Here is a 22,309-nt window from a genome sequence, read left to right as displayed (position 1 = left end):
AATGGTCTCCACATGTATGGGCTGCTCATTCTGGGATCTGGAATCCCAAACCATCTAGTGTGTTTGTGTGTGTTTTGTGTTTGTGTGTGTATGTGGTTGTGTGAATGCAGCCAAGGTTATTATTATTTTTTTTCCTGATTCCCCATCTCCATCCCGAGCGCTGGACTGGCATTCTCTCATTATCAACCCTAAATATGAACATTAAATTTCCAAATCACTTCATTTATTTCATTTATAAATCACAAATCTTGCATTCCGGACGACTCTCCCAATGAAGAGCAAGGGTGTACAGCTTCCACGGGTTCTTGTTTTCTCACTTGTCTGAAAGGATCCAGCGATTTTAAATGGCAATTATAGGTTTTTGAAGCAATTCAATTCAAACCTTTTATTGTCAATGCACAACATGAAATGCATAACATGAAAATTAAAGCTTCAGGGGTCACACAAGTCCCTATTTTCAGTGCCCTTGTGACTGAACGGTTACTAAATGATGGGTTGTAACTCGAGGGCTACCTGTTATGCTGGACTTGCATTCAAAGACCCTCATAAACTGATCCTCAAAACTTGCTTTATGCAGTCCGGTAGACTTCAAGCTATTGGAGAAAGGTAAGAAACGCTACAGGCATAAGGTCACTTATCCAGAATCCCTGGAGGAATCTGGAAAGGATAAATTGATGACCTGACAGGACACAAAGTGAGTTGTGCATGGATAATTTTAAGAGCAATTTAATGAGGGGCAACTCTTAATATTAGAATTTATTGAGATAGGGAAAGGAAAGAAGGAGGAAGAAAGGAGGGAAAGGAAGAAGAGAAAGAAATGAGAAAAGGGAGGGAGGGAGGAAGGAAGGCGAAAGAAGGAAGGGGGAGAAAAGGAAGAGGAAAGGAAGGAAGAAAAGGAGAAAGATGGAGGGAGGGAGGAAAGAAAGAAAAAGAAAGGGAGGGAGAAAGAAAAGGAGGAAGGAGAGGAGAGAAATAAAGGGGAAAGAAAAGGAGAAAGAAAAAGGAAGGGAGGAAAGAAGAGGAAGGGAGGCGAAAGACAGAATGGGGAGAAAGAAGGAAGAGGAAAGGAAGGAAGGAGAAAGGGAGGGAGGGAGGAAAGAAAGAGAAAAAGAAAGGGAGGGAGAAAGAAAAGGAGGAAGGAGAGGAGACAAATAAAGGAGAAAGGAAAGAAGGAGAAAAAAAGGAAGGAAGGAAAAGGAAGGAAGGAAAGGAGGAAGGAAGGCGAAAGAAATAGGGGGGGAGAGAAAAAAACAAGGAAGAGGAAAGGAAGGAAGGAAGAAAAGAAAGGCGAAAGAAAGATGGCGGGAGGGAGAGAGGAAAGAAAGAAAACAAGAGAGAGAAAGAAAAAGGAAGGAGGGAAAGAGAAAGAAAGAAGGAAAGGAGAAAAGGAAGAAAGAAACAACGAAAAGGAAAGAAAGAAAAAGGAGAAAGAAAGATGGCGGGAGGGAGGAAAGAAAGAGAAAGAATATGAAAAAGAGGGAGAAAGATACAGAAAGGAAGAAAGGAAAAAGAAAAGAAAGAAAGGAGAGGGAAAGGAAGAAATGAAGGAAGAGAGAAAGAAAGAAAGATGGAGGGAGGGAGGAAAGAAAGAGAAAAAGACCCAGCCCCGCCTCCCCCCAGGATCCCCCCCCCAGCCCTGATTTCCCCCCCCTCTGCAGCCGCCCGTTCACACGTTTCTCCTGCCCGGCTTGCAAAAAACTCCGCCGCGCCTCCGGTTGCAAAACTCGCACTGCGCAACCCGCGGGAGCCTCCTCGAGGGGCGGGGGCAGGAGAACCCGGGGACGCGCATGCGCCTTTGCCCCACGCGCCTGCCTTCTTCTTGACTTCTTCCGGACTGTAGCTCAGGTGAGCGAGAGCGCATGTGCGTCCTTCCCCAGGACAGGGATGAAGGTGGTGGGGGAGGAAGAATAGACGCCCCCTCCCTGTTTTTTCTCTCTGCAATCTCTGGGGGGGGGGGTTGGTTTTTTTTAGGGTGAAGGAAGGATTTTTTTTTTGAGGGGGTGGAAACTTGCAAAGAAATACACACAGAAAAAGAGAGAATAGGAGGTGTGATGCATTTGCTGGACAAAAGAGGAGGGGGTTTTATTTGCACCCCCCCTCTAGAAAATGCACTGCTTGGGGTTGAAAGGGTTCTGTAAGATTTGGGGGTTCACTAATAAAGAATATTTGTAGCTCAGGGCTGAATTGTGGGCGTCCTTGGCGCTCTCTGAGCTTGGCGGTTTTCTCACAGACGTTTTGTGACCTAACTAGGTAACATCATCAGTGATAGTAGGGAGGGGGGAGGAGGAGGAGGAGACTGTGGGGTCCTCGGTGCTCTCTGAGTTTGGCGGTTTTCTCACAGACGTTTCGTGACCCAACTAGGTAACATTGTCAGTGCTAGAAGGGAGATGGGGTTTGTGGAGAGGAAGGAAGGAAGGAAGGAAAAAAGGAAGGAAGGAGAAGGAAGGAAGGAAGGAAGGAGAAGGAAGGAAGGAAGGGAGGGCTGTGGGGGTCCTCGGTGCTCTCTGAGCTTGATGGTTTTCCCGCAGACGTTTCATGACCCAACTAGGTAACATTGTCAGTGCTAGAAGGGAGATGGGGTTTGTGGAGAGGAAGGAAGGAAGGAAAAAAAGGAAGGGAGGGAGGGAGGGAGGGCTGTGGGGGTCCTCGGTGCTCTCTGAGCTTGAGGGTTTTCTCGCAGACGTTTCGTGACCCAACTAGGTAACATTGTCAGTGCTAGAAGGGAGATGGGGTTTGTGGAGAGGAAGGAAGGAAGGAAGGAAAAAAAGGAAGGAAGGGAGGGAGGGAGGGAGGGAGGGAGAGCTGTGGGGGTCCTCGGTGTTCTCTGAGCTTGATGGTCTTCTCGCAGACCTTTCATGACCCAACTAGGTAACATCATCAGTGCTGCAAGGGAAAGGAATTTGCAAAGGAGAAGGGGAGGAAGAGGAGGAGGAGAAGAAAAAGAAGTGGGGAGGAGGAGGAGGCAGAGAAGGACTGTGGAATTCAATGGAAGCTGGACTTCGTTTGCTTGTGACTACGTAGGGATTCTAGGCTGCTTCCTCTTTTGACGCCGCCTCCAGCCTTCTGCCATTCCTCCTCCTACAACGCCGGCAGTTGGTTTCTCTTTCATTTTCATTTTATTTTGGGCTTCCCTTCTATCCTTCCAGAATGAAAGAGTGGTGGATCCAAGTCGGTCTGCTGATGCTGCCCCTGCTTGCCGTTTACCTCCACATCCCGCCTCCCAAGCTGTCTCCGGCTCTGCATTCCTGGCGGTCCTCGGGGAGTTTCTTCACCTACAAAACCCACAACATTTTTTTCAGAGGTTGCGTAGATGCTTGTGTCATGAATCCAATTCTCTCATTTGGTTATTTGATATAAACCTAGTCCTCGGTTTATACGACCACAATTGAGCCCAACGTTTCCGTTGCTAAGCGAGACACTTAGGGAGTTTTGCCCCGTTTTACGACCTTTCTTGCCACAGTTGTTAAGTGATTTGTTGCAGTGGTTAAATTAGTCACTCGTTTGTTAAGTGAATCTGGCTTTCCCCATGGACTTGGCTCGTCTGAAGGTCGCAAAAGGGGAAGATGTGACGCCGCCCCCCCCGGGACACGGCAACCTTCATGAGTCGGTTGCTAAGCGTCCAAATTTTGATCACGTGACCGTAGGGATGCTGCGGCGGTCATAGGAGCGAAAAAACGGTCACCAGTTCCTTTTTTTCAGGGCTGTTGTAACGTCAGTCGCTAAACGAACGGTCGTAAGTCGAGGACTTCCTGTCATTGAATGGAGGTGCCAGTTTGATTCAGAAGGGTTTAAAAAAAAAAAAAAAAGACATCAGATCCCAAATTCATTAAAGAAGCCGTGGCATTCTCCAGAAATGTTCCTGCAGTCGCAACAGCCGTAAAACTGAGGCAGCTGCTTTAATGGGTTGCAGAGTGGAGCTGCGCTCCTGGCTGTTTCGAAACCCTTTTTTCTGAGCTGAATTAAATTCAAAGCACCAGTAGCTTTTTTTTATGTGTGTGTGTGCGTCATTTAGGAAGAGGTTGATTCTTGACATGTTGCCATCCAAGGTCATTAAAAGGCTTGGTAAAAGGCAAAATAAAATACCTGTAAAGGTAGCAAATCTTATCCCAAAGTTGCTTTTTTTCAAGAGGCCACTGCACTTTCTGGTTTTTCTTTGAAGACCTTTCGCTTCTCACCCAAGAAGCTTCTTACTCAGGCGAGTAAGAACCTCCGAGTAGCCTCAACAACTCTCTAAAAAGGATGCAAATGACCAGCTGTCTGCAAGGAGTATAAATCCTTCCATTCCCCTGATCCAGTCAGAGCTGAGGAAGCTTCTCGGAGGAGAAGTGAAACCTCTTCAAAGAAAAACCAGAAAGTCTTGAAAAAAAACACCTTTGGGACAACCCTGACCTGGAGGACTGAGAATCTCTACAGACTTGTAGTAAATCCTAGCTTGTCGAGGCTAGTTTGCAGTTTAACATCTGGCAGAGGCAGACGTCGTGGTCCAGTGATATCCTTGGAGGGGGGGAAACGCACCCAGGGTTCAGCGGATTCTTTTAAACACAAGAGGGCGTGTTGCTTTTTATGCAAAATGAAGAGCATGATGCTTGCGTGTTTCGGTGTGTGTCGCCAACTCTTTCCCCAACGTTGGACAATTTGTCCTCTTCTGACACACGCAAGAGGCCTCACGCAGAGATGCACCTCTGATAATTCGGTCTTCGGATGGCGTTCTCTTTTTGCTCGTCTGCAAATACTGTTAAATTTTGGAAAACCGAACACCCGCACTGTTTATTTCAATTCCCTGTTAAGAATTCACGATTGATTTCACGTTTAAATTGAGAACCTTCTGTTTTATTTTGGTACGCTCTGCTCGAACCCAAGAGTTTCTCTAAGGAATATTTCTCTTTGCCTCTTTAGATTCGCCCGGTGCTGTCGGAAGTTCGGACATCGTGGTCCTTTTACACGGATTTCCGACCTCGAGTTACGACTGGTACAAGGTGAGGGGGAGGGGGACAGACATGTTGGATAAGGGCAGGATGCGCTGTAGAGATGCCGTAGGAAGTAATGGCAACCCTCCCTTCCTCCCTCCTTCTCCTTCTCGTCCCGCTGCAGATTTGGGAAGGGCTCACGCAACGATTTCATCGTGTGATCGCGCTGGATTTCGTGGGGTTTGGCTTCAGCGACAAGCCCGTGAGTACATTTCGAAGGACATTTCTTTCTTCCACTTCCTTCTTTCCCCAAATATTGTCAGCCGACCAGATAGGAAACGGATCACGCGAGCTAATTCTGTCTTAATGGCGAGGCTACGTTACTGGAATCTTGCAGGTTTGAAAGTGCAAAACATAGTGTCAAAAGTGGGACACAAAAGCACCAAACGGGAATATTGCGTGCAGTTTTGGTCACTGCGTTACACAAAAGGTGTTGAGATTTTGGAAAAAAGGGCAAAGAAGAGCAACTAAGATGATTAAGGGCCCGGAGACTAAAACGTATGAAGAACGAGTACAGGAATTGGGTTTGGCTAGTCTAGAGAAATCAAGCATCTGAATTTTGATCATCTGACCATGGGGATGTGTGTTGTAAGTGTGAAAAAGGCCATAAGTCACTTTTTTCAGTGCTGTTCGCCGCCTTGAGTTATTTGTAAAATTAATAAAGTGGGTGACTTTGAACCAATCACCAGGACACAGCAAGTTCTAGTCCTGCCTTAGGCATGAAAGCTGGCTGGGTGTCTTTGGACCAGTCACTAGGAGACTGGGAGTTCTAGTCCCACCTTAGGCATGAAAGCTGGCTGGGTGCCTTTGGATCAGTCACTAGGAGACTGGGAGTTCTAGTCCCACCGTAGGCATGAAAGCTGGCTGGGTGTCTTTGGACCAGTCACTAGGAGACTGGGAGTTCTAGTCCCGCCTTAGGCATGAAAGCTGGCTGGGTGTCTTTGGACCAGTCACTAGGAGACTGGGAGTTCTAGTCCCACCTTAGGCATGAAAGCTGGCTGGGTGCCTTTGGATCAGTCACTAGGAGACTGGGAGTTCTAGTCCCACCGTAGGCATGAAAGCTGGCTGGGTGTCTTTGGACCAATCACTAGGAGACTGGGAGTTCTAGTCCCGCCGTAGGCATGAAAGCTGACTGGGTGTCTTTGGACCAATCACTAGGAGACTGGGAGTTCTAGTCCCGCCGTAGGCATGAAAGCTGGCTGGGTGTCTTTGGACCAGTCACTAGGAGACTGGGAGTTCTAGTCCCGCTTTAGGCATGAAAGCTGGCTGGGTGTCTTTGGACTAGTCACTAGGAGACTGGGAGTTCTAGTCCCGCTTTAGGCATGAAAGCTGGCTGGGTGCCTTTGGATCAATAACTAGGAGACTGGGAGTTCTAGTCCCGCCTTAGGCATGAAAGCTGGCTGGGTGTCTTTGGACTAGTCACTAGGAGACTGGGAGTTCTAGTCCCGCCTTAGGCATGAAAGCTGGCTGGGTGTCTTTGGACCAGTCACTAGGAGACTGGGAGTTCTAGTCCCACTTTAGGCATGAAAGCTGGCTGGGTGTCTTTGGACTAGTCACTAGGAGACTGGGAGTTCTAGTCCCGCTTTAGGCATGAAAGCTGGCTGGGTGCCTTTGGATCAATAACTAGGAGACTGGGAGTTCTAGTCCCGCTTTAGGCATGAAAGCTGGCTGGGTGCCTTTGGATCAATAACTAGGAGACTGGGAGTTCTAGTCCCGCCTTAGGCATGAAAGCTGGCTGGGTGTCTTTGGACCAGTCACTAGGAGACTGGGAGTTCTAGTCCCGCTTTAGGCATGAAAGCTGGCTGGGTGCCTTTGGATCAATAACTAGGAGACTGGGAGTTCTAGTCCCGCCTTAGGCATGAAAGCTGGCTGGGTGTCTTTGGACCAATCACTAGGAGACTGGGAGTTCTAGTCCCACCGTAGGCATGAAAGCTGGCTGGGTGTCTTTGGACCAATCACTAGGAGACTGGGAGTTCTAGTCCCGCCTTAGGCATGAAAGCTGACTGGGTGTCTTTGGACCAATCACTAGGAGACTGGGAGTTCTAGTCCCGCCATAGGCATGAAAGCTGGCTGGGTGTCTTTGGACCAGTCACTAGGAGACTGGGAGTTCTAGTCCCGCTTTAGGCATGAAAGCTGGCTGGGTGCCTTTGGATCAATAACTAGGAGACTGGGAGTTCTAGTCCCGCTTTAGGCATGAAAGCTGGCTGGGTGTCTTTGGGGAGGTCAAAAGATTCAAGATGGCAGCATGATGACACGATAGAAGCCGCCGGCCTTTACGCACGAACTGGGGTCTAGTGAGGTGATTGCAGCTTCCATCTTGATTGGGGCTGTCTCGGCTCCACCTGCGGTCGGCTTGGTTGTTTTAACCTGAAAGTTTAGGATTCAGAGGTTGGCCCCTGAAGTAACAGGGCTTGATTCGAACTCGGTGCTCACCTCTCTCTCTCTCTCTCTCTCTCTGCATTGCAAACAGCGGCCTCACGCCTACTCCATCTTCGAACAAGCCAGCATTGTGGAAACCCTGTTGCGCCACCTGGGCCTTCTGAATCAACGGATCAACCTCCTTTCGCACGACTACGGAGACACCGTCGCCCAAGAGCTGCTCTACAGGTGTTGTGGGAACTCTCGCAAGGACGACGGGAAGTCCTCGCTCTACGAGCACCATTGGGAGCGGGATGTCCGTTGCTCAGCGAGGCGGTCGTTAAGCGGGCCGTGGCCGATTTGACGACCGTTCTTCGCCACGGTTATTAAGCCGTGGTTCTTCAGTGAATCGTACGGTCGTTAAACGAGTCTGCCTTCCCCCCCCCCCCAGTCAGAAGCTGGATGGGAAGGTCACAAATAATTTATCATGTGTCCTAGGATGTTCCAATCGTCATAAATATGAGTCGGTTGGTAGGCGCCTGAATTTTGATCACATGGCCACAGGGATGTCTTTAAGTGTGAAAACCGGTTGTAGTTTCAAACGGTCGCTAAGTGAATTGTTGTAAGTCAAGGACTGCCTTTAAACTATCAGGTACCTTCCTGAGATTGTGCAGAGTGGTGGTTGGGGTTCCTTTTGGAGCCTGTGCAGAAGCTCGAGTTCGGGTTGGGCTTTAGTCTTGCAAGCCCAGTCACAATACAGGCAGTCCTTGTATACCAACGGCTCCGTTTAGTGACATAGGATGGTGAAGAAAACTGCCAATCCTCGCATTTATGACCTCCACAGGTCCGTCAACGCAAGGAGGAAGGTCACCGCAGTTGGGAGTTCGCTGAGCTACTGCTTTGTTTAATGACCGAATCGCTGGTCTCAATCGCAGTCACTAAATGAGGACTCCCTCTATTAATTTGTATTTCAACGTTCGGGCAAGAGACCAGGCTTATCCTCAGTTAAGATACATACACCTGGAATCCAGGTAGTCTTGAGAGTTGATGTTTCTTATTGCTGTTAAAAAAAAAGCAGAAGTGTTGTGACCCAAACGCAACAAATCCTCTGAAGTGAACTCAAATATTCCTTTATTAGGAGCGCCGGCAGCCCCGGCAAAAAAGTTTCTCTTTCTCCGCAGGCTAACAAGTCCGTCCGGCAGGAATTGAATTGTCTCCCACATCTATTCATCTCCGCCCCCTGCCTTTTATCCGCAGAGCTAGGGTGGGGCTTCCCTAGCAGCGGTGGCTCTTCCTGTTCTGTCCCCGTCTCACACACGCACCCCCACAGACAGGCAACAGTTAAAGAACTCAGCCGACAACAGTGTATCTTGTATCAGAATTGGCAGCAACCCAGTGTATTCTCTACTCACGAGCGGGGAGTTTCTCCCTTCGTCCGGGAACAAAGCCAATACACAATACTCAACAAAGTCCAGTAAATACAAAGAAGGTCGTCCGATACCCGTTTTTTGCTTGTCACAGAGCTGAACCGGCCACCACACCCTCTTTTATACCCTGTGGGGTGTGGTCCAGTGACTCAGCCTAATCCCTGGCACGCCGCCTCTTCTGTTGCGCGCGCTTATCTCTGCGACGCTGCCGAGGATCCAGCCAAGACTTATCTCCCTCATTACTGTCCACCTGTGGCTGCGTGGACGTGCTTGGCCCCGGGCCTATCTCTTGACCTTTGGTGGGCACCGAAGGCATTGCCAGAGAGGAGGGTCCTGGGGAGGGAGGCCTTGCCAACTCCTCTCCTTCACTCTCGGAGTCCTCTCCTGCCGATGACACAGGCTCAGGTAACGGAGCCACAACACTTCCGTCCCGAGGACCGGCCCATAGATTTCCAGTGCTCTCCTCTCCTCTGCCTTCTGCGCATCAGGCACTAGACCCAGCTGTTCCTCCTCTTTCTCATCAGCCACCTCCAGACCTGGGGGCTGTTGACTCTCCACCTGAGAGCTGACGGACGGCCCAGGCTCCTCCTCTGTCTCCTCCTCTCTCTCTGACAGCTCTTCTCTCTTCCCCCTCGGAGCTCCCAGGTTGTCTTGATGCTGGCCCTGATTCCCACACCTCCTCCTCCTCCTCCTCTGATTCGGCTGCTGGAGGGTCCGATGGCCGACAGGCCACAACAACAATGTTCTCAGAACTTCCCCAAAATCATCCTTTGATGAATTGCTCTATTTACATTGTATTTATATTACATTTAACTCTATTTAACACTGTTTTCCCTACTTTCAGGTATGAGCAGAATAGAACGGGATGCGTCCTCATCAACAGCCTGTGTCTGTCAAACGGAGGTAAGCGATGGATGGGAAAAATCTCCCGCAAATTCCCGTTGAAAAATTACTCGGACCATAAGAGACTTGCAGGGGGGTAAACGGTGGGAGGACAGTTGGATCCATCATAGGGGACGTCAGTCAAGTTAGAGGGCAATATGCCATCAGTATCCAAGTCCCCACTCTCTTTTATAGGTACAGGGGTCCTCAACTTATGACCATTCGCTTAGTGACCATTCAAAGTTTACAACGGCACTGAAAAAAGTGACTTAGGGCCGTTTTTCACACTTACGACCGTTGTAGCATCCCCGTGGTTAAATGAATTACATTCAGATGCTTGAAAACACTCACTTTTCTGACCGCTGCAGTGTCCCAGGTTCATTCACTTAACAACCATGTGACTAATTTAACAGCTGCAGTCATTCACTTAAAGTCGTAACATGTTGCAAAGCTCACTTAATTTATCAAGTCGAGGATCAGGAAATCCTCGACTTACGACCACAATTGAATCCAGAATTGATTTCCTGGACTCCTGCCTTGAGGAGGGGGCTGGACTAGAAGACCTCCAGATTGCCTTCCAGCCCTAGGATTCTATGATTCTTTCCATATTCTTGCTGGAAAGAATATGATGAAATCATACGATGAAAACAATTAAGGAAGAGAAGGATTAGAGGGGGGGGGGGGACATGATAGCTGTCTTCCGATACTTGAGGGGCTGTCACAGAAGATGAGGTTGCACCCAGGGACAGGACAAGAAGCAATTAGTGGATCTCCAAAGGAGATCCAATCTGGGAATCTGTTGTGGTCCACCAGCAGCCTGCAGAGCTGGCAGCAGAGTCGGAGATTGAGGAGGCTGGGAAGGAACAAGGGCCAGTCCTGGAGTCTGGGGAAGGCCCAGAGTGTCAGCGTCCCAGCACGCTGGGAGAGGAGAAGAGAGGAGAAGCTTGAACTTTTGTCTACTTAATTCCTTTGAAGATTCTGTCTCCTTGGAGATGGGAGGGGGGAGACATTCCTGTGATCTGACGAAGAAGGGATGAGGAAAGTGGCTTGGAAGATAGCCAAGGAGACGCAGAGAATTGGGGATCGGAAAGGGAGGGATTGGGGGGCAAAGGTCAGTACTGACTGCGAAAGAGCCAGGATCAGATCGCTATGCTCAATAAAGAGAAAATTTCCTCAAAGATCGGCAGTTTGGAAATTCATTTATTTTGAGATAACATCGAAACCTGACACGGAGGAGGGCTCTGCATCAGAGGCAGAGATGGGGCCAGGGCCATCTGGGAGCGATGCGCGGACTCCGGAGCCCCCAGAGTCGGACAACAGAGAGGCAGAGGAATAGGAGGAGCCTGTTCCTAGTGCACACGTGCGCAGAGCTGCCAGAAGGCAAGAGCAGCTAAAGCAAAAGGGACGACTCGGGAGTAAGGCCAAGAGATGATTGGCCCCTCCCATAAGGCTTAAAAGAGCAGCAAAGGCTCTTGGGCTCTTTGTAGGAAAGCAACGTTGCTAAATCTGTTTCCAGTCGGTGTCTCTTGTTTTTGAACCTTGTGGGGCTTTGCCAAGAAAGGCCTTTGGCAGGGTGCCAAAGAAGATAAAGGTTTGTGAGAAGCCTGAAGGACTTCTTCTGAAGGACTTGTTTTGGAATTAATTTGGACTAATGAAGTAATTCGCAGCTGTTACTATAAAATAGGTTCGTTTGGGACTAATTGTGTCTTGTAATGACTAAGTGAGCTTAGGTCACAACAGAATGAGGAGGAATTTCCTGACAGTGAAAACAGTTGAGCAGTGGAACAGTTTGCCTCCTGTTGTTGTGGGTGCTTTTTAAGAAAAGATCGGACAGCTATTTGTCCGGCATGGTATAAGGTCTCCTACTCGGTGTCGGGGGTTGGACTACATGACCTCTAAGGTCCCTTCCGTCCCTATGATTCTTATGCAATTTAAAACTTTAGGCGATGCCTTTTGATCGCAGACCTGTTTGGGCCCCATCTCCTGTCACACTTGATCATAGCATAATCCCCACTCCCCCCAGATAAAAGATTTGTTTTCGTGGCTTGGAAAAGTTTTGGAACAAATCAAATGATTTCCATTCCTCTCTTAAATTTGCAGGCATCTTTCCAGAAGTTCATTATCCCAGATTCATCCAGAAGGTAATTTGTGCTCTTTAACAGAAAAATCGCCAAGTTTAGTTGAAGGTTTCTTTTCTGAAGAATTCCTTTTTGGGATCAGCCAGTAATCTAGCGAATAAATACTCTCTGTCTGTGTTATGTCTGCTTAAACTCTGGCTGCGAAATTTCTTTTCTTGCAACAGACAGCTTTTATTATTATTATTATTTTTTTGAAAAAAGCAGATTAAGTAAAAATACCTAGAAGGTAGATAAATACTCGGCGTAGGAAGAAAAAATAAAAGTTGCGAGCTGATTTTTACTTCCTGAATATTCTCTTTTCACACAAAGAGTGAATCTTAAATATTAAACCAGTTAAATTTATTGATATGTGACCCAGGCGGTCCTCGATTTACGACCCACAAATGAGCCCCGGTTGAGACCTTCTGACAAACTGGAGGGAAGCCATTTTCGTTTAACGGCCACACCATTCCCTTAAGAGGGGCAGTGATTCGTTTAACGACTGCGGCAAGAGAGGGTCGTCGAACGGGGCAAACTTCAGAACTCTCTCATTTAGCAGCAGAAACGGAGAGCTCCATTGTGGTCGTATGTCGAGGAGTACCCGCCTATCCTTTTATTCTGAACTGAACCAGTCTCCGTTTTTTAATGATCTTTCTCTGCTTTGATGTTTGGAAGTCCTGAACCGCAAAATGACACGGCAAAAATGAGGCCAGTTTAGTAACCTGGAGCCAGATGCAAAAGGGATTTTTAATTTTGGAAAGCCATTTTTTTTTCCTGCTTAGCAGCTTCCCTTTTGCTGCTGCGAAGAACCTTCCTTCCTTCTTCTTCCTCCTCTTCCTCCTCCCCATGGAAACCGTTTGAAGGGTCCTCCTCCTGTTTTTTCAGGTTCTCAAAGATGGCGGACTGCTATCGGCCATTCTTACTCGCCTAACGAACTATTTCATCTTCACCAAAAGGTGAGTTTGCATTTTAAAGCGCTAAAAAAAAAGATTTTGGCTCTTTGAGAACAGAGTTTCTCAAATTTGGCCACTTGAAGAGAGGCGGACTTCAAATCCCTGAATTCCTGAGCCAGCTGGGGAATTCTGGGAGTTTAAAGTCCATCCATCTTAAAGCATGTTTGACTGGGGAATTCTGGGAGTTGAAGTTCACCCATTTTAAAGCATGCTGGCTGGGGAATTCTGGGAGTTTAAAGTCCACCCATCTTAAAGCATGTTTGACTGGGGAATTCTGGGAGTTGAAGTCCACCCATCTTAAAGCATGCCAGCTGGGGAATTCTGGGAGTTTAAAGTCCATCCATCTTAAAGCATGTTTGACTGGGGAATTCTGGGAGTTGAAGTTCACCCATTTTAAAGCATGCTGGCTGGGGAATTCTGGGAGTTTAAAGTCCATCCATCTTAAAGCATGCCAGCTGGGGAATTCTGGGAGTTTAAAGTCCACCCATCTTAAAGCATGTTTGACTGGGGAATTCTGGGAGTTGAAGTTCACCCATTTTAAAGCATGCTGGCTGGGGAATTCTGGGAATTTAAAGTCCATCCATCTTAAAGCACGCCAGCTGGGGAATTCTGGGACTTGAAGTCCACCCATCTTAAAGCATGCTGGCTGGGGAATTCTGGGAGTTTAAAGTCCATCCATCTTAAAGCATGCCAGCTGGGGAATTCTGGGAGTTGAAGTTCACCCATCTTAAAGCATGCTGGCTGGGGTATTCTGGGAGTTGAAGTCCGCCCATCTTAAAGCATTTTGGATGGGGAATCCTGGGAGTTGAAGTCCACATGTCTGCCTTCAAGTGTCTTAAGTTTGAGAAACTCTTCTAAAATAAGGCTGCTCAAATAATCTTCCTAAATAATCTTCAAAAAATCAGATTATATTTAAGCCGAAAGAAAGCCCATTTGGATTGGAGAACTGCTCGTCCAGAGTATTGGGGGGGGGGGGTGTTGGACTGTGTGAATTCTTCACGTTGATTCATCTCATCTTGAATCCCCCCCACCCCCAGCCTGGCTGAAGTCTTCGGCCCGCACACCCAGCCTTCAGAGGCCGAATTGTGGGACATGTGGACAGCCCTGCGAACAAACGACGGAAACCTTGTGGTGGACAGGTAGGACGTTAAATCTCCAACTGCAGTACAGGGTTAGTCCTCGACTTACGACTGTCATTGAGCCTGCCAATTATGGTTGTAGGACGTGATGGCTGTAATGGGTCATCCCACGACCGGATCCGATTTTCTGATTTTTATATATATTTTGTGGGGGTCATCCATTTTCTTGTTCTGTTCTGTTCTGTTCTGTTCTGTTCTGTTCTGTTCTGTTCTGTTCTTTTCTTTTCTTCTATTCCATTCCAATTCCAATTCCATTCCATTCCACTCCTCCACTCGATTCCATTTTCCATTCCATTTCCATTCTCCTGTTCTGTTCTGTTCTGTTCTGTTCTGTTCTGTTCTGTTCTATTCTATTCTATTCTATTCTATTCTATTCTATTCTATTCTATTCTATTCTATTCTATTCTATTCTATTCTATTCTTCTATTCCATTCCAATTCCAATTCCATTCCATTCCACTCCTTCACTCCATTCCATTTTCCATTCCATTTCCATTTCCATTTCCATTCTCCTGTTCTGTTCTGTTCTGTTCTGTTCCATTCCATTTTCCTTTCCATTTCCATTATTCTGTTCTGTTCTGTTCTGTTCTGTTCTGTTCTGTTCTGTTCTATTCTATTCTATTTTTTGAAAATAAGTTATTGGTTTCTGGGAAAAAATGTTGTAAATTGCATGGTCGGCTGGGGCATTCTGGGAGTTGAAGTCCCCAAGCCTTTAAAATTGCCAAGGTTGAAAGACTCCTGGTACAGTAGGATCTCCTGCTCGAGCAGGAGGCTGGACTAGAAGACCTCTGAGGTCCCTCCCCATGCCGTTATCCTGTCTTATCACGTCTTAAATTTTGCTTTGCAGCCTTTTACACTATATCAGCCAGCGGAAGCAGCACAGAGACCGCTGGGTCGGAGCATTGCAATCCGCCTCGGTTCCCTGTGAGTAGGAACGGCTCCTCCTCGGAGCTTTGACGGGCTTCGTAAGAGCGGGGGGGGGGGAGGGGGGGAAATATCGGACGTTTGTTTTCATTTGGGTCTTAAATGTCTTAAGTGTCGCCCTTCCTCTCTTCCAGTGCATCTGATTTATGGACCACTGGATCCGGTCAACCCTCACCTGGAATTTCTTCCGCTTTACAAGTAAGCTGGGTGGGGTGGGGCCTCCCCGTCACATTTCAAGGACTTACCAAAAAAAAAAAAAAAAAAGTGACTTTCCTCTTTTTTTCTTGATCCGAAGCAAAACGACGTCTTTGCACATCGGTATATAGACAAGCGTCACCTGCATGAGCTGGGGGTTGGACTAGAGGACCTCTAAGAGCCCTTTTGTGATAGCACACTCCCACAACTGCAGAATGCTTCAAACAGACATAAATGCGGCAATCTTGCCCAGCCTCCAAAGTTGGCCGTGGGAACTTCAGATCAGGGCCGTATAAGAATCCTTTTTCAAGTAGGCCGTACCTTCGCTAAGCGGCCGGTCATAAGTCCAGGACTGCCTATATAACAGGAGGCCTCCGGAGCAGGGGTCTCCAACCTTGGCAACTTTAAGCCTGGAGGACTTCAACTCCCAGAATTCCCCAGCCAGCTTTGCTGGGAGTTGAAGTCCGCCAGGCTTAAAGTTGCCAAGGTTGGAGACCCCTGCTCCAGAGGCCTCCTGTTATATAGGCAGTCCTGGACTTATGACCGGCCGCTTAGCGAAGGTATGGCCTACTTGAAAAAGGCCCTGATCTGAAGTTCCCACGGCCAACTTTGGAGGCTGGGCAAGATTGCCGCATTTATGTCTGTTTGAAGCATTCTGCAGTTGTGGGAGTGTGCTATTACGACGGTTTTGCAGAGACACCCTCCCCCCCCCCAGCTTTTACTTCTATTTAATGACTGGTGTTTACCCCCCCACCTTATAATGGTCACGTTTGCTTAACAAACGCCGTTAAAACAATGTGTAAGTGGCTCAGTCATGTGATTGACCTCTTTTACAACTGGGTTACGACTTCCGGCTGCATTATGGTCGTAATTCGAGGACTAGCTATAGAAGCTTTTCCCAAAAGGCAACTGGACTTTTTAAATTTTCCCTTGAAGAGGTTTCGCTTCTCCTCCAAGAAGCTTCTTCAGTTCTGGAGAACAGCTGGATGGCGGGGGAATTCTGGGAGTTGGAAGTCCACAAGTCTTAAAAGTTGAGACTCTGTCAGCACTTCAAGGTGCATTTACTCTAGTGCTGACATAAGGAGAAGCGGAGGCGTCTGGAAAGGGATGTTTGACTTTTCACCTACTTATTTTCCCTGGAGATAATATCCCCGCCTAGGAGATGGGATGGGAGGGGGGAAATTCCTTTGAGCTGGAGCAGTAGATTAGGGGTAGAGTGACTTGGAAGATGGCCAATGAGTGCAGGGGAGTGGGGAATGGAAAGGGAGGGTTTTGGGTCTGGAAGTCAGTGTTGGCTGCGATGGAGTCGGAGTCAGAATGTCGTGCTTAATAAATGGGAGTTTTTCTTCAAAGACTTCGTTTGAAATGCAATTTATTTGAGACGACCTCAAAACCTGACACCCTCCCCATGTAAATGGCCCCGACATGATGCTAGTCCCCCTCGTCCCCATGCCCCTTGGAGGTAGCACCCCAGAACCTATACTCTCTTTTATTTTTTTGACAGACAGCTGCTTCCCACATCGACAGTGACGGTGCTGGATGACCACATCAGCCATTATCCACAGCTGGAGGAGCCTCAGGGTTTTCTGAACGCGTACTTAAACTTCATCAACTCCTTCTGAGCCACAAACAACGACTGACTGAAACCATTCCCATTCTTCTGACGAGAATTTTGCACTCTGGAGCAATAGGAGAAGCATGGGAAGAACGGATGGAAACTCCGGACGACGTTGAATCAGCCTTTGAAGCGATCTCTGCGTCGGCGAGTAAATTGACAGAATCTAGCCGACGGATTGGCGGGGACGGTGGTGGAGGGGTCTGAAGCAGTTTGAAGGGAGTCCCCCCCACCCCCAAAATATCCTGCCTCTGGAGGATGCGGGGAGAGGAAGACCAGGTGAATAAGCGAGCAGAAATGAGGACGGCACATCAGGATCGGGATGATAACAGTACAGATAGTCCTGGACTGACAACAGTTCCATTTAGTGACGGTTCGAAGCTACGATGGCACTGAAAAAAAGGGACCCGTGAGCGTTTTTCACACTTAGCGACCGTTGTAGCATCCCCCGTGGTTAAGTGACGCTTGGTACCTGATTCATATTTAAGATAGTTGTGTCCCAGGTCACGCGATCGCCTTTTAGTACAAACTGCTTTGAAACGCATCGGATTTGGTACTCGACGCATTTTGACGCAAAAACGTTTGCCCCGGGACCAACCGTTTAGCACTCGATTGGCGCACAAGCTCCCAGTAGTCCTTGACTTACGACAACAGAGCCCCAAATCCCTTGTTGCTAAGTGAGACATTTGTCAAGTGAGCTTTGCTCCATTTTTACAACTTTTCTCGTTAAGTGAGTCACCCGGTGGTTAAGTGGATCCGGCTTTCCCCCCTTGACTTGGCGTGTCGGAAGATTGCAAGACCCGCACGCCACGATCCGTCATCGGTATGAGTCAGTTGCCAAACGCCTGAAGTTTGATAATAGGCATGCTGGAACAGACATAAGCGGTGGAAAAACGGTCGTTTTTACCTGTACCGTCATAACTTTGAACAGTCACTAAATGAACCGTTGTAAGCTGAGGACCGCTTCATGGCACCCTTGATGAGCTTCGTCTTCTGTAAATTGGTCTTGCCCATTTAAATTGTAAATTTGGGAACGCAACTATGCGTTATATAAAGACATTCTTTTGATTATTCCCACGACTCCTGGCTCCCAATTTATAAGCTTGGATCGTAAGAGTTAAGAGTGAATAATTATCCCTGCTGCCTTTTAATCTCCCCAATTACAGGTAGTCCTCGGCTTACGACCACAATCGAGCCCAATATTTATGTCGCGAAACGAGACGCTTGTGAGTTTTGCCCCGTTTTTACGACCTTCCTGGCTGCAGTCGTTAAGCGAATCATTGCAGTTACATGAGTCACACGGTTGTTAAGTGAATCCGGCTTCCCCGTTGACTTTGTTCGTTAGAAGGTCGCAAAAAGGGGATCGCGTGACACACTGCAACCGTCATAAATATGAGTCAGTTGCCGAGCAACTTTTGATCACAAGGATGCTGCAATGGTCGTTAAGTGGGAAAATGGTCATAAGTCACTTCTTTCAGTAGCGTTGTACTTAACGGTCACTAAATGAACTACAGATCATCCTCAATTTACGACCACAATTCAGCCCAAAATTGATGTTGCTAAGTGAGAAATTTCTTCAAGTGAGTTTTGCCCCGTTTTACGACTTTCCTTGTCCCGCTTGTTAAGCGAACCGTTGCAGTTGTTAAATGAGTAACCCGGTTGTTAAGTGAATCTGGCTTCCCCGTTGATTTTGCTTGTCAGAAGGTCGCAAAAGGGAATCACGTGACCCCGGGACACTGCAACTGTCATAAATGTGAGTCACTTCTCAAATATCCGAATGTCCGTCTTATGACCACGGGGATGCTGAAACGGTCATAAGGGTGAAAAATGGACAAAAAACTCAACTTTTTTCAGTGCCGTCGTAACTTTGAGCGGTCACTAAGCAAACTGTTGTAAGTCGAGGACTCCCGGTATTGTAAGTTGAGGTTAAGTACGGCTTTTGTCCTTAGCCGAAACACCCCAAGGTCTTTCCTCAAGGTAGAGAAAACTGTCTTTGGTCCATCGTTTTTTAACTTTACCAACTTAAGAGGTTTGGACTTCAACTCCCAGAATTCCCTAGCCAGCATCGAATCTTTAAAGCCCAGATATTTTAAAGCTGAGAAACGCGGACATATGCCGAGTGCGTTTTATCATTCAGAGCAGAGATGGGTTTCAGCAGTTCTGACCAGTTCTGGCGAACCCGTAGCGGAAATTTTGAGTAGTCCAGAGAACCGGTAGTCAAAATTCTGACTGGCCCCGCCCCCATCGATTCTCTGCCTCCCAAGTCCCAGCTGATCAGGAGGAAATGGGGATTTTGCAGTATCCTTCCCCTGGAGTGGGGTGGGAATGGAGATTTTACAGTATCCTTCCCCTGGAGTGAGAAGGGAATGGAGATTTTGCAGTATCCTTCCCCTGGATTGGGGAGGGAATGGAGATTTTGCAGTATCTTTCCCCTGAAATGAGAAGGGAAGAGATTTTACAGTATCCTTCCCCTGGAGTGAGAAGGGAATGGAGATTTTACAGTATCCTTCCCCTGGATTGGGGAGGGAATGGAGATTTTGCAGTATCCTTCCCCTGGAGTGGGGAGGGAATGGAGATTTTGCAGTATCCTTCCCCTGGAGTGAGAAGGGAATGGAGATTTTGCAGTATCCTTCCCCTGGATTGGGGAGGGAATGGAGATTTTGCAGTATCCTTCCCCTGGAGTGAGAAGGGAATGGAGATTTTGCAGTATCCTTCCCCTGGATTGGGGAGGGAATGGAGATTTTACAGTATCCTTCCCCTGGAGTGAGAAGGGAATGGAGATTTTACAGTATCCTTCCCCTGGATTGGGGAGGGAATGGAGATTTTGCAGTATCCTTCCCCTGGAGTGGGGAGGGAATGGAGATTTTACAGTATCCTTCCACTGGAGTGAGAAGGGAATGGAGATTTTACAGTATTCTTTCCCTGCCACGCCCACCAAGCCATGCCACACCCACAGAACTGGTAATAAAAATTTTTTAAAACCCACCACTGATTCAGACCCAACGAAAACACATCTGGAAGTGCTGAAAACAGCTCATTTATTGGCGGCCAATAAAAAATCCAATCCAGGAACTGCTCTTTTATTTAAAAAAAAAAAAAGAAGAAGAAGAAATTGTCGTCCCCCCCCCCCCCCCCCCCACATCTCTAAACTTACTCGCAAAAGGCAATAATTTATAACCGGAACGAAGATGCGACCGAATACTCCAGGGTTTCTCAACCTTGGAAGCTTGAAGATGGGTGGACTTCAACTCCCAGAATCCCCCAGCCAGCGCTGCTGGCTGGGGGTTTCTGGGAGTTGAAGTCCACCCATCTTCAAGCTTCCAAGGTTGAGAAACCCTGGAGTACGCAAAAGAAATGCCAAAATTCCTTGACAGACGAGTAACCATCGAAGGGAATCGCGCAACGAACCGAATAAATGCGCCACCCCGGATCCGGAAGAGGAGTCGCCGGTGCGGATGGGGCAGGCTCGGGTGACGACTGTTAGCCGACGGAAGCCAAGATGACGTCCACGGGGGCTTCGACGATGCTCCGGACGGTCACTTGCATCGTCACGCCGTCGCCAAGAGCGAGTCGGGCTCTGACCAGGACGTCTAAGCCGCCTCTGAACATACCTAGGGGTGGAGGGAGGAAATGAGAGAAAGTAGGCCGGGATTCAAGATTTCAGAAGAAATGAGACGGTACTATCTTGGAGCCTTCCATCATCTTCTTTTAATGACCCTATAATCCCGGAGTCTGGGCAACTAAATGGAGCTGAGTATTTACTGGCCGGATGCCCTTCCTGTCACTAATACGGAGTTTTGTTCAGCAGATCTATTCTCAGTGTGCCCAGAGAGAGAGAAATATCTGCCTCTACCTAGGATCAAACTCGCAGCCTCCTGATTGTGAGGCGAGAGCTCCACCTCTAGGCCACTGCACCACTCTGTCTTAGGGCCTTCCACGGTCTTCCCAAAGGGATCGATCGATCAATATCGGCTGTAGGGTGTAGTGGGAAAAGTGCAGGTCGAGAAACCAGGAGACGGTGTGTTCTAGTTCTGCCTTAGGTGTGAAAGCCGGCTGAGTAACATTTGTGCCAATCCCCGGGAGATGGTGAGTTCTAGTTCTGCCTTGGAGTAAAAGCCAGCTGGGTGACTAAGCCAATCCCCAGGAGATGGTGAGTTCTAGTTCTGCCTTAGGCATGGACGCGGCCCGTTTTGGATGCAGGTAAACATACGGCACGCACAGAGGCTCACGGAGAGCGAAATACGGGCCTACCGGATGTTTGGGCCCATCTCCGGCCTCCAGAGCCTGGGGAGGTCGTTTTCGCCCTCCCGGAGACTTGAGAAAAGCCTCTGGAGCCCGGGGAGGGCAAAAACGCCTCCCCCCGCCCCGTCGTGGTGCAAGAGGCCGACTAGGCCACGCCACCCAGCAACCGTGCAGAGAACCCCTTGCTAAAATTTTTGAAGCCCAGCCCTGCGTAGCTGCAGGGAGCTTCAATATCCTCACACACATAGACCCCTAATTTCCCGATGGGTTCATACCTGCCAGGTAGAGTGTGTGGGAATTTTTGTTCTCGGGCACTTTATCCGATCTCTCACAAGGTTGCATGCCGAGGAACTTCACGATGTTGTTCACAGCTTCTACATTTCGACAAAAAAAAACAACAACAGCTGGGGTTAGTCCATGTTGTGGCTCCATTACCTGAGCCTGTGTCATCGTCAGGAGAGGACTCCGAGAGGGAAGGAGAGGAGTTGGCAAGGCCTCCCTCTCCAGGACCCTCCTCTCTGGCAATGCCTTTGGTGTCCGCCGAAGGGCAAGAGATAGGGCCGGGGCCAAGCACATCCACGCAGCCACAGGTGGACAGTGATGAGGGTAATGAGTCTTGGCTGGATCCACACCAGTGTCGCAGAGATAAGCACGCGCAACAGAAGAAAAGGCGTGCCAGAGATTAGGCTGAGTCACTGGACCACACCCCACAGGGTATAAAAGGGGGTGAGGTGGCCATTCAGACTCTGTGATGGACAAAACTAACTACTATCAAGTCACATTGCATCTTTGGAAACAACATTATCGGGCTTGGATTTATTTTACGAACCGGACAATTCTTGACTGTGGGCATTTTGTTTATTGAGTAAAAGTTCTTGGCAAGCAGCTACTGGGTTGCTGCCAAGCATCTTATCGGAAGAATTGGTTGTCTGCCAGTTTATTTAACCCCCAGCTGTCTGTTTGTGTGCGTGTGTGAGACTGGGACAGAACAGTCCAGTGGTGGGATTCAGCCAGTTCTATCCGGTTCGGGCGAATAGGTAGCGGCTGGTGCGGGAGGCTCCGCCCACCCGCCCGGATGTCATCACGTCTCGTTTTTGACGCTTTGACGGAGGTGGCGTATGCTCACATTTGCGAACCGGTAGCAAAGGTAATACCACTCCGGGGTTAGTCGTCCAGACACAGGAATTCAGAGGTTTTGGAGGGTTGACCAAGCAGCCCCTGACGAGCAAGGGGGAATCCATGGGACAGGTAATCCTCAATTTACGACTGTAACCGAGCCCAAAATTTCCGTTTCTAAGTGAGCAATTTGTGAAATGAGTTCGGCCCCGTTTTTTTTTACGACTTTTCTTGACACCTTGGTTCAGTTGTTAAATGAGTCGCACGGTTATTAAGCGAACCTGGCCTCCCCCCTTGGTTTTCCTCGTTGCAAAAGGGGACGTCCCCCCCAGGGACGCTGCAACCGTCATAAATGTGAATCGGTGGTCAAGCCGT

The 22,309-nt window shown here is 48.3% G+C and overlaps 2 protein-coding genes across 2 annotated transcripts in view; one reads left to right on the top strand and one right to left on the bottom strand.

The window, feature by feature from the left end:
* The first annotated feature begins 3,147 nt into the window (after positions 1-3,147).
* Positions 3,148-17,611, top strand: MEST (mesoderm specific transcript). Its single transcript, XM_070946861.1, has 11 exons — positions 3,148-3,301; positions 4,897-4,976; positions 5,092-5,169; positions 7,438-7,574; positions 9,597-9,655; positions 11,735-11,775; positions 12,637-12,707; positions 13,742-13,843; positions 14,690-14,766; positions 14,901-14,964; positions 16,466-17,611. Exons 1-11 carry the CDS (start codon positions 3,148-3,150, stop codon positions 16,581-16,583), a joined length of 981 nt encoding a protein of 326 aa, XP_070802962.1. The 3' UTR covers positions 16,584-17,611.
* A 2,114-nt stretch (positions 17,612-19,725) lies between these two features.
* The window catches only part of COPG2 (COPI coat complex subunit gamma 2), a 38,948-nt gene continuing 36,364 nt past the window's right edge, over positions 19,726-22,309 (bottom strand). Inside the window, exons 23-24 of the mRNA XM_070947734.1 lie at positions 21,094-21,192; positions 19,726-20,187 (exon numbers count right to left, since the gene is read on the bottom strand). Of these exons, the coding sequence (XP_070803835.1) occupies positions 20,057-20,187; positions 21,094-21,192 (230 nt within the window). The 3' untranslated portion in view covers positions 19,726-20,056. The remainder of the gene's footprint in view (positions 20,188-21,093; positions 21,193-22,309) is intronic.

Source organism: Pituophis catenifer, unplaced genomic scaffold, assembly GCF_029215685.1.
Source record: "Pituophis catenifer annectens isolate HBS135680 unplaced genomic scaffold, rPitCat1.0.hap2 SCAF_7, whole genome shotgun sequence".
NCBI classification, from domain to species: Eukaryota; Metazoa; Chordata; class Lepidosauria; order Squamata; family Colubridae; genus Pituophis; species Pituophis catenifer.
This window is presented reverse-complemented; position numbering and strand designations above follow the sequence as displayed.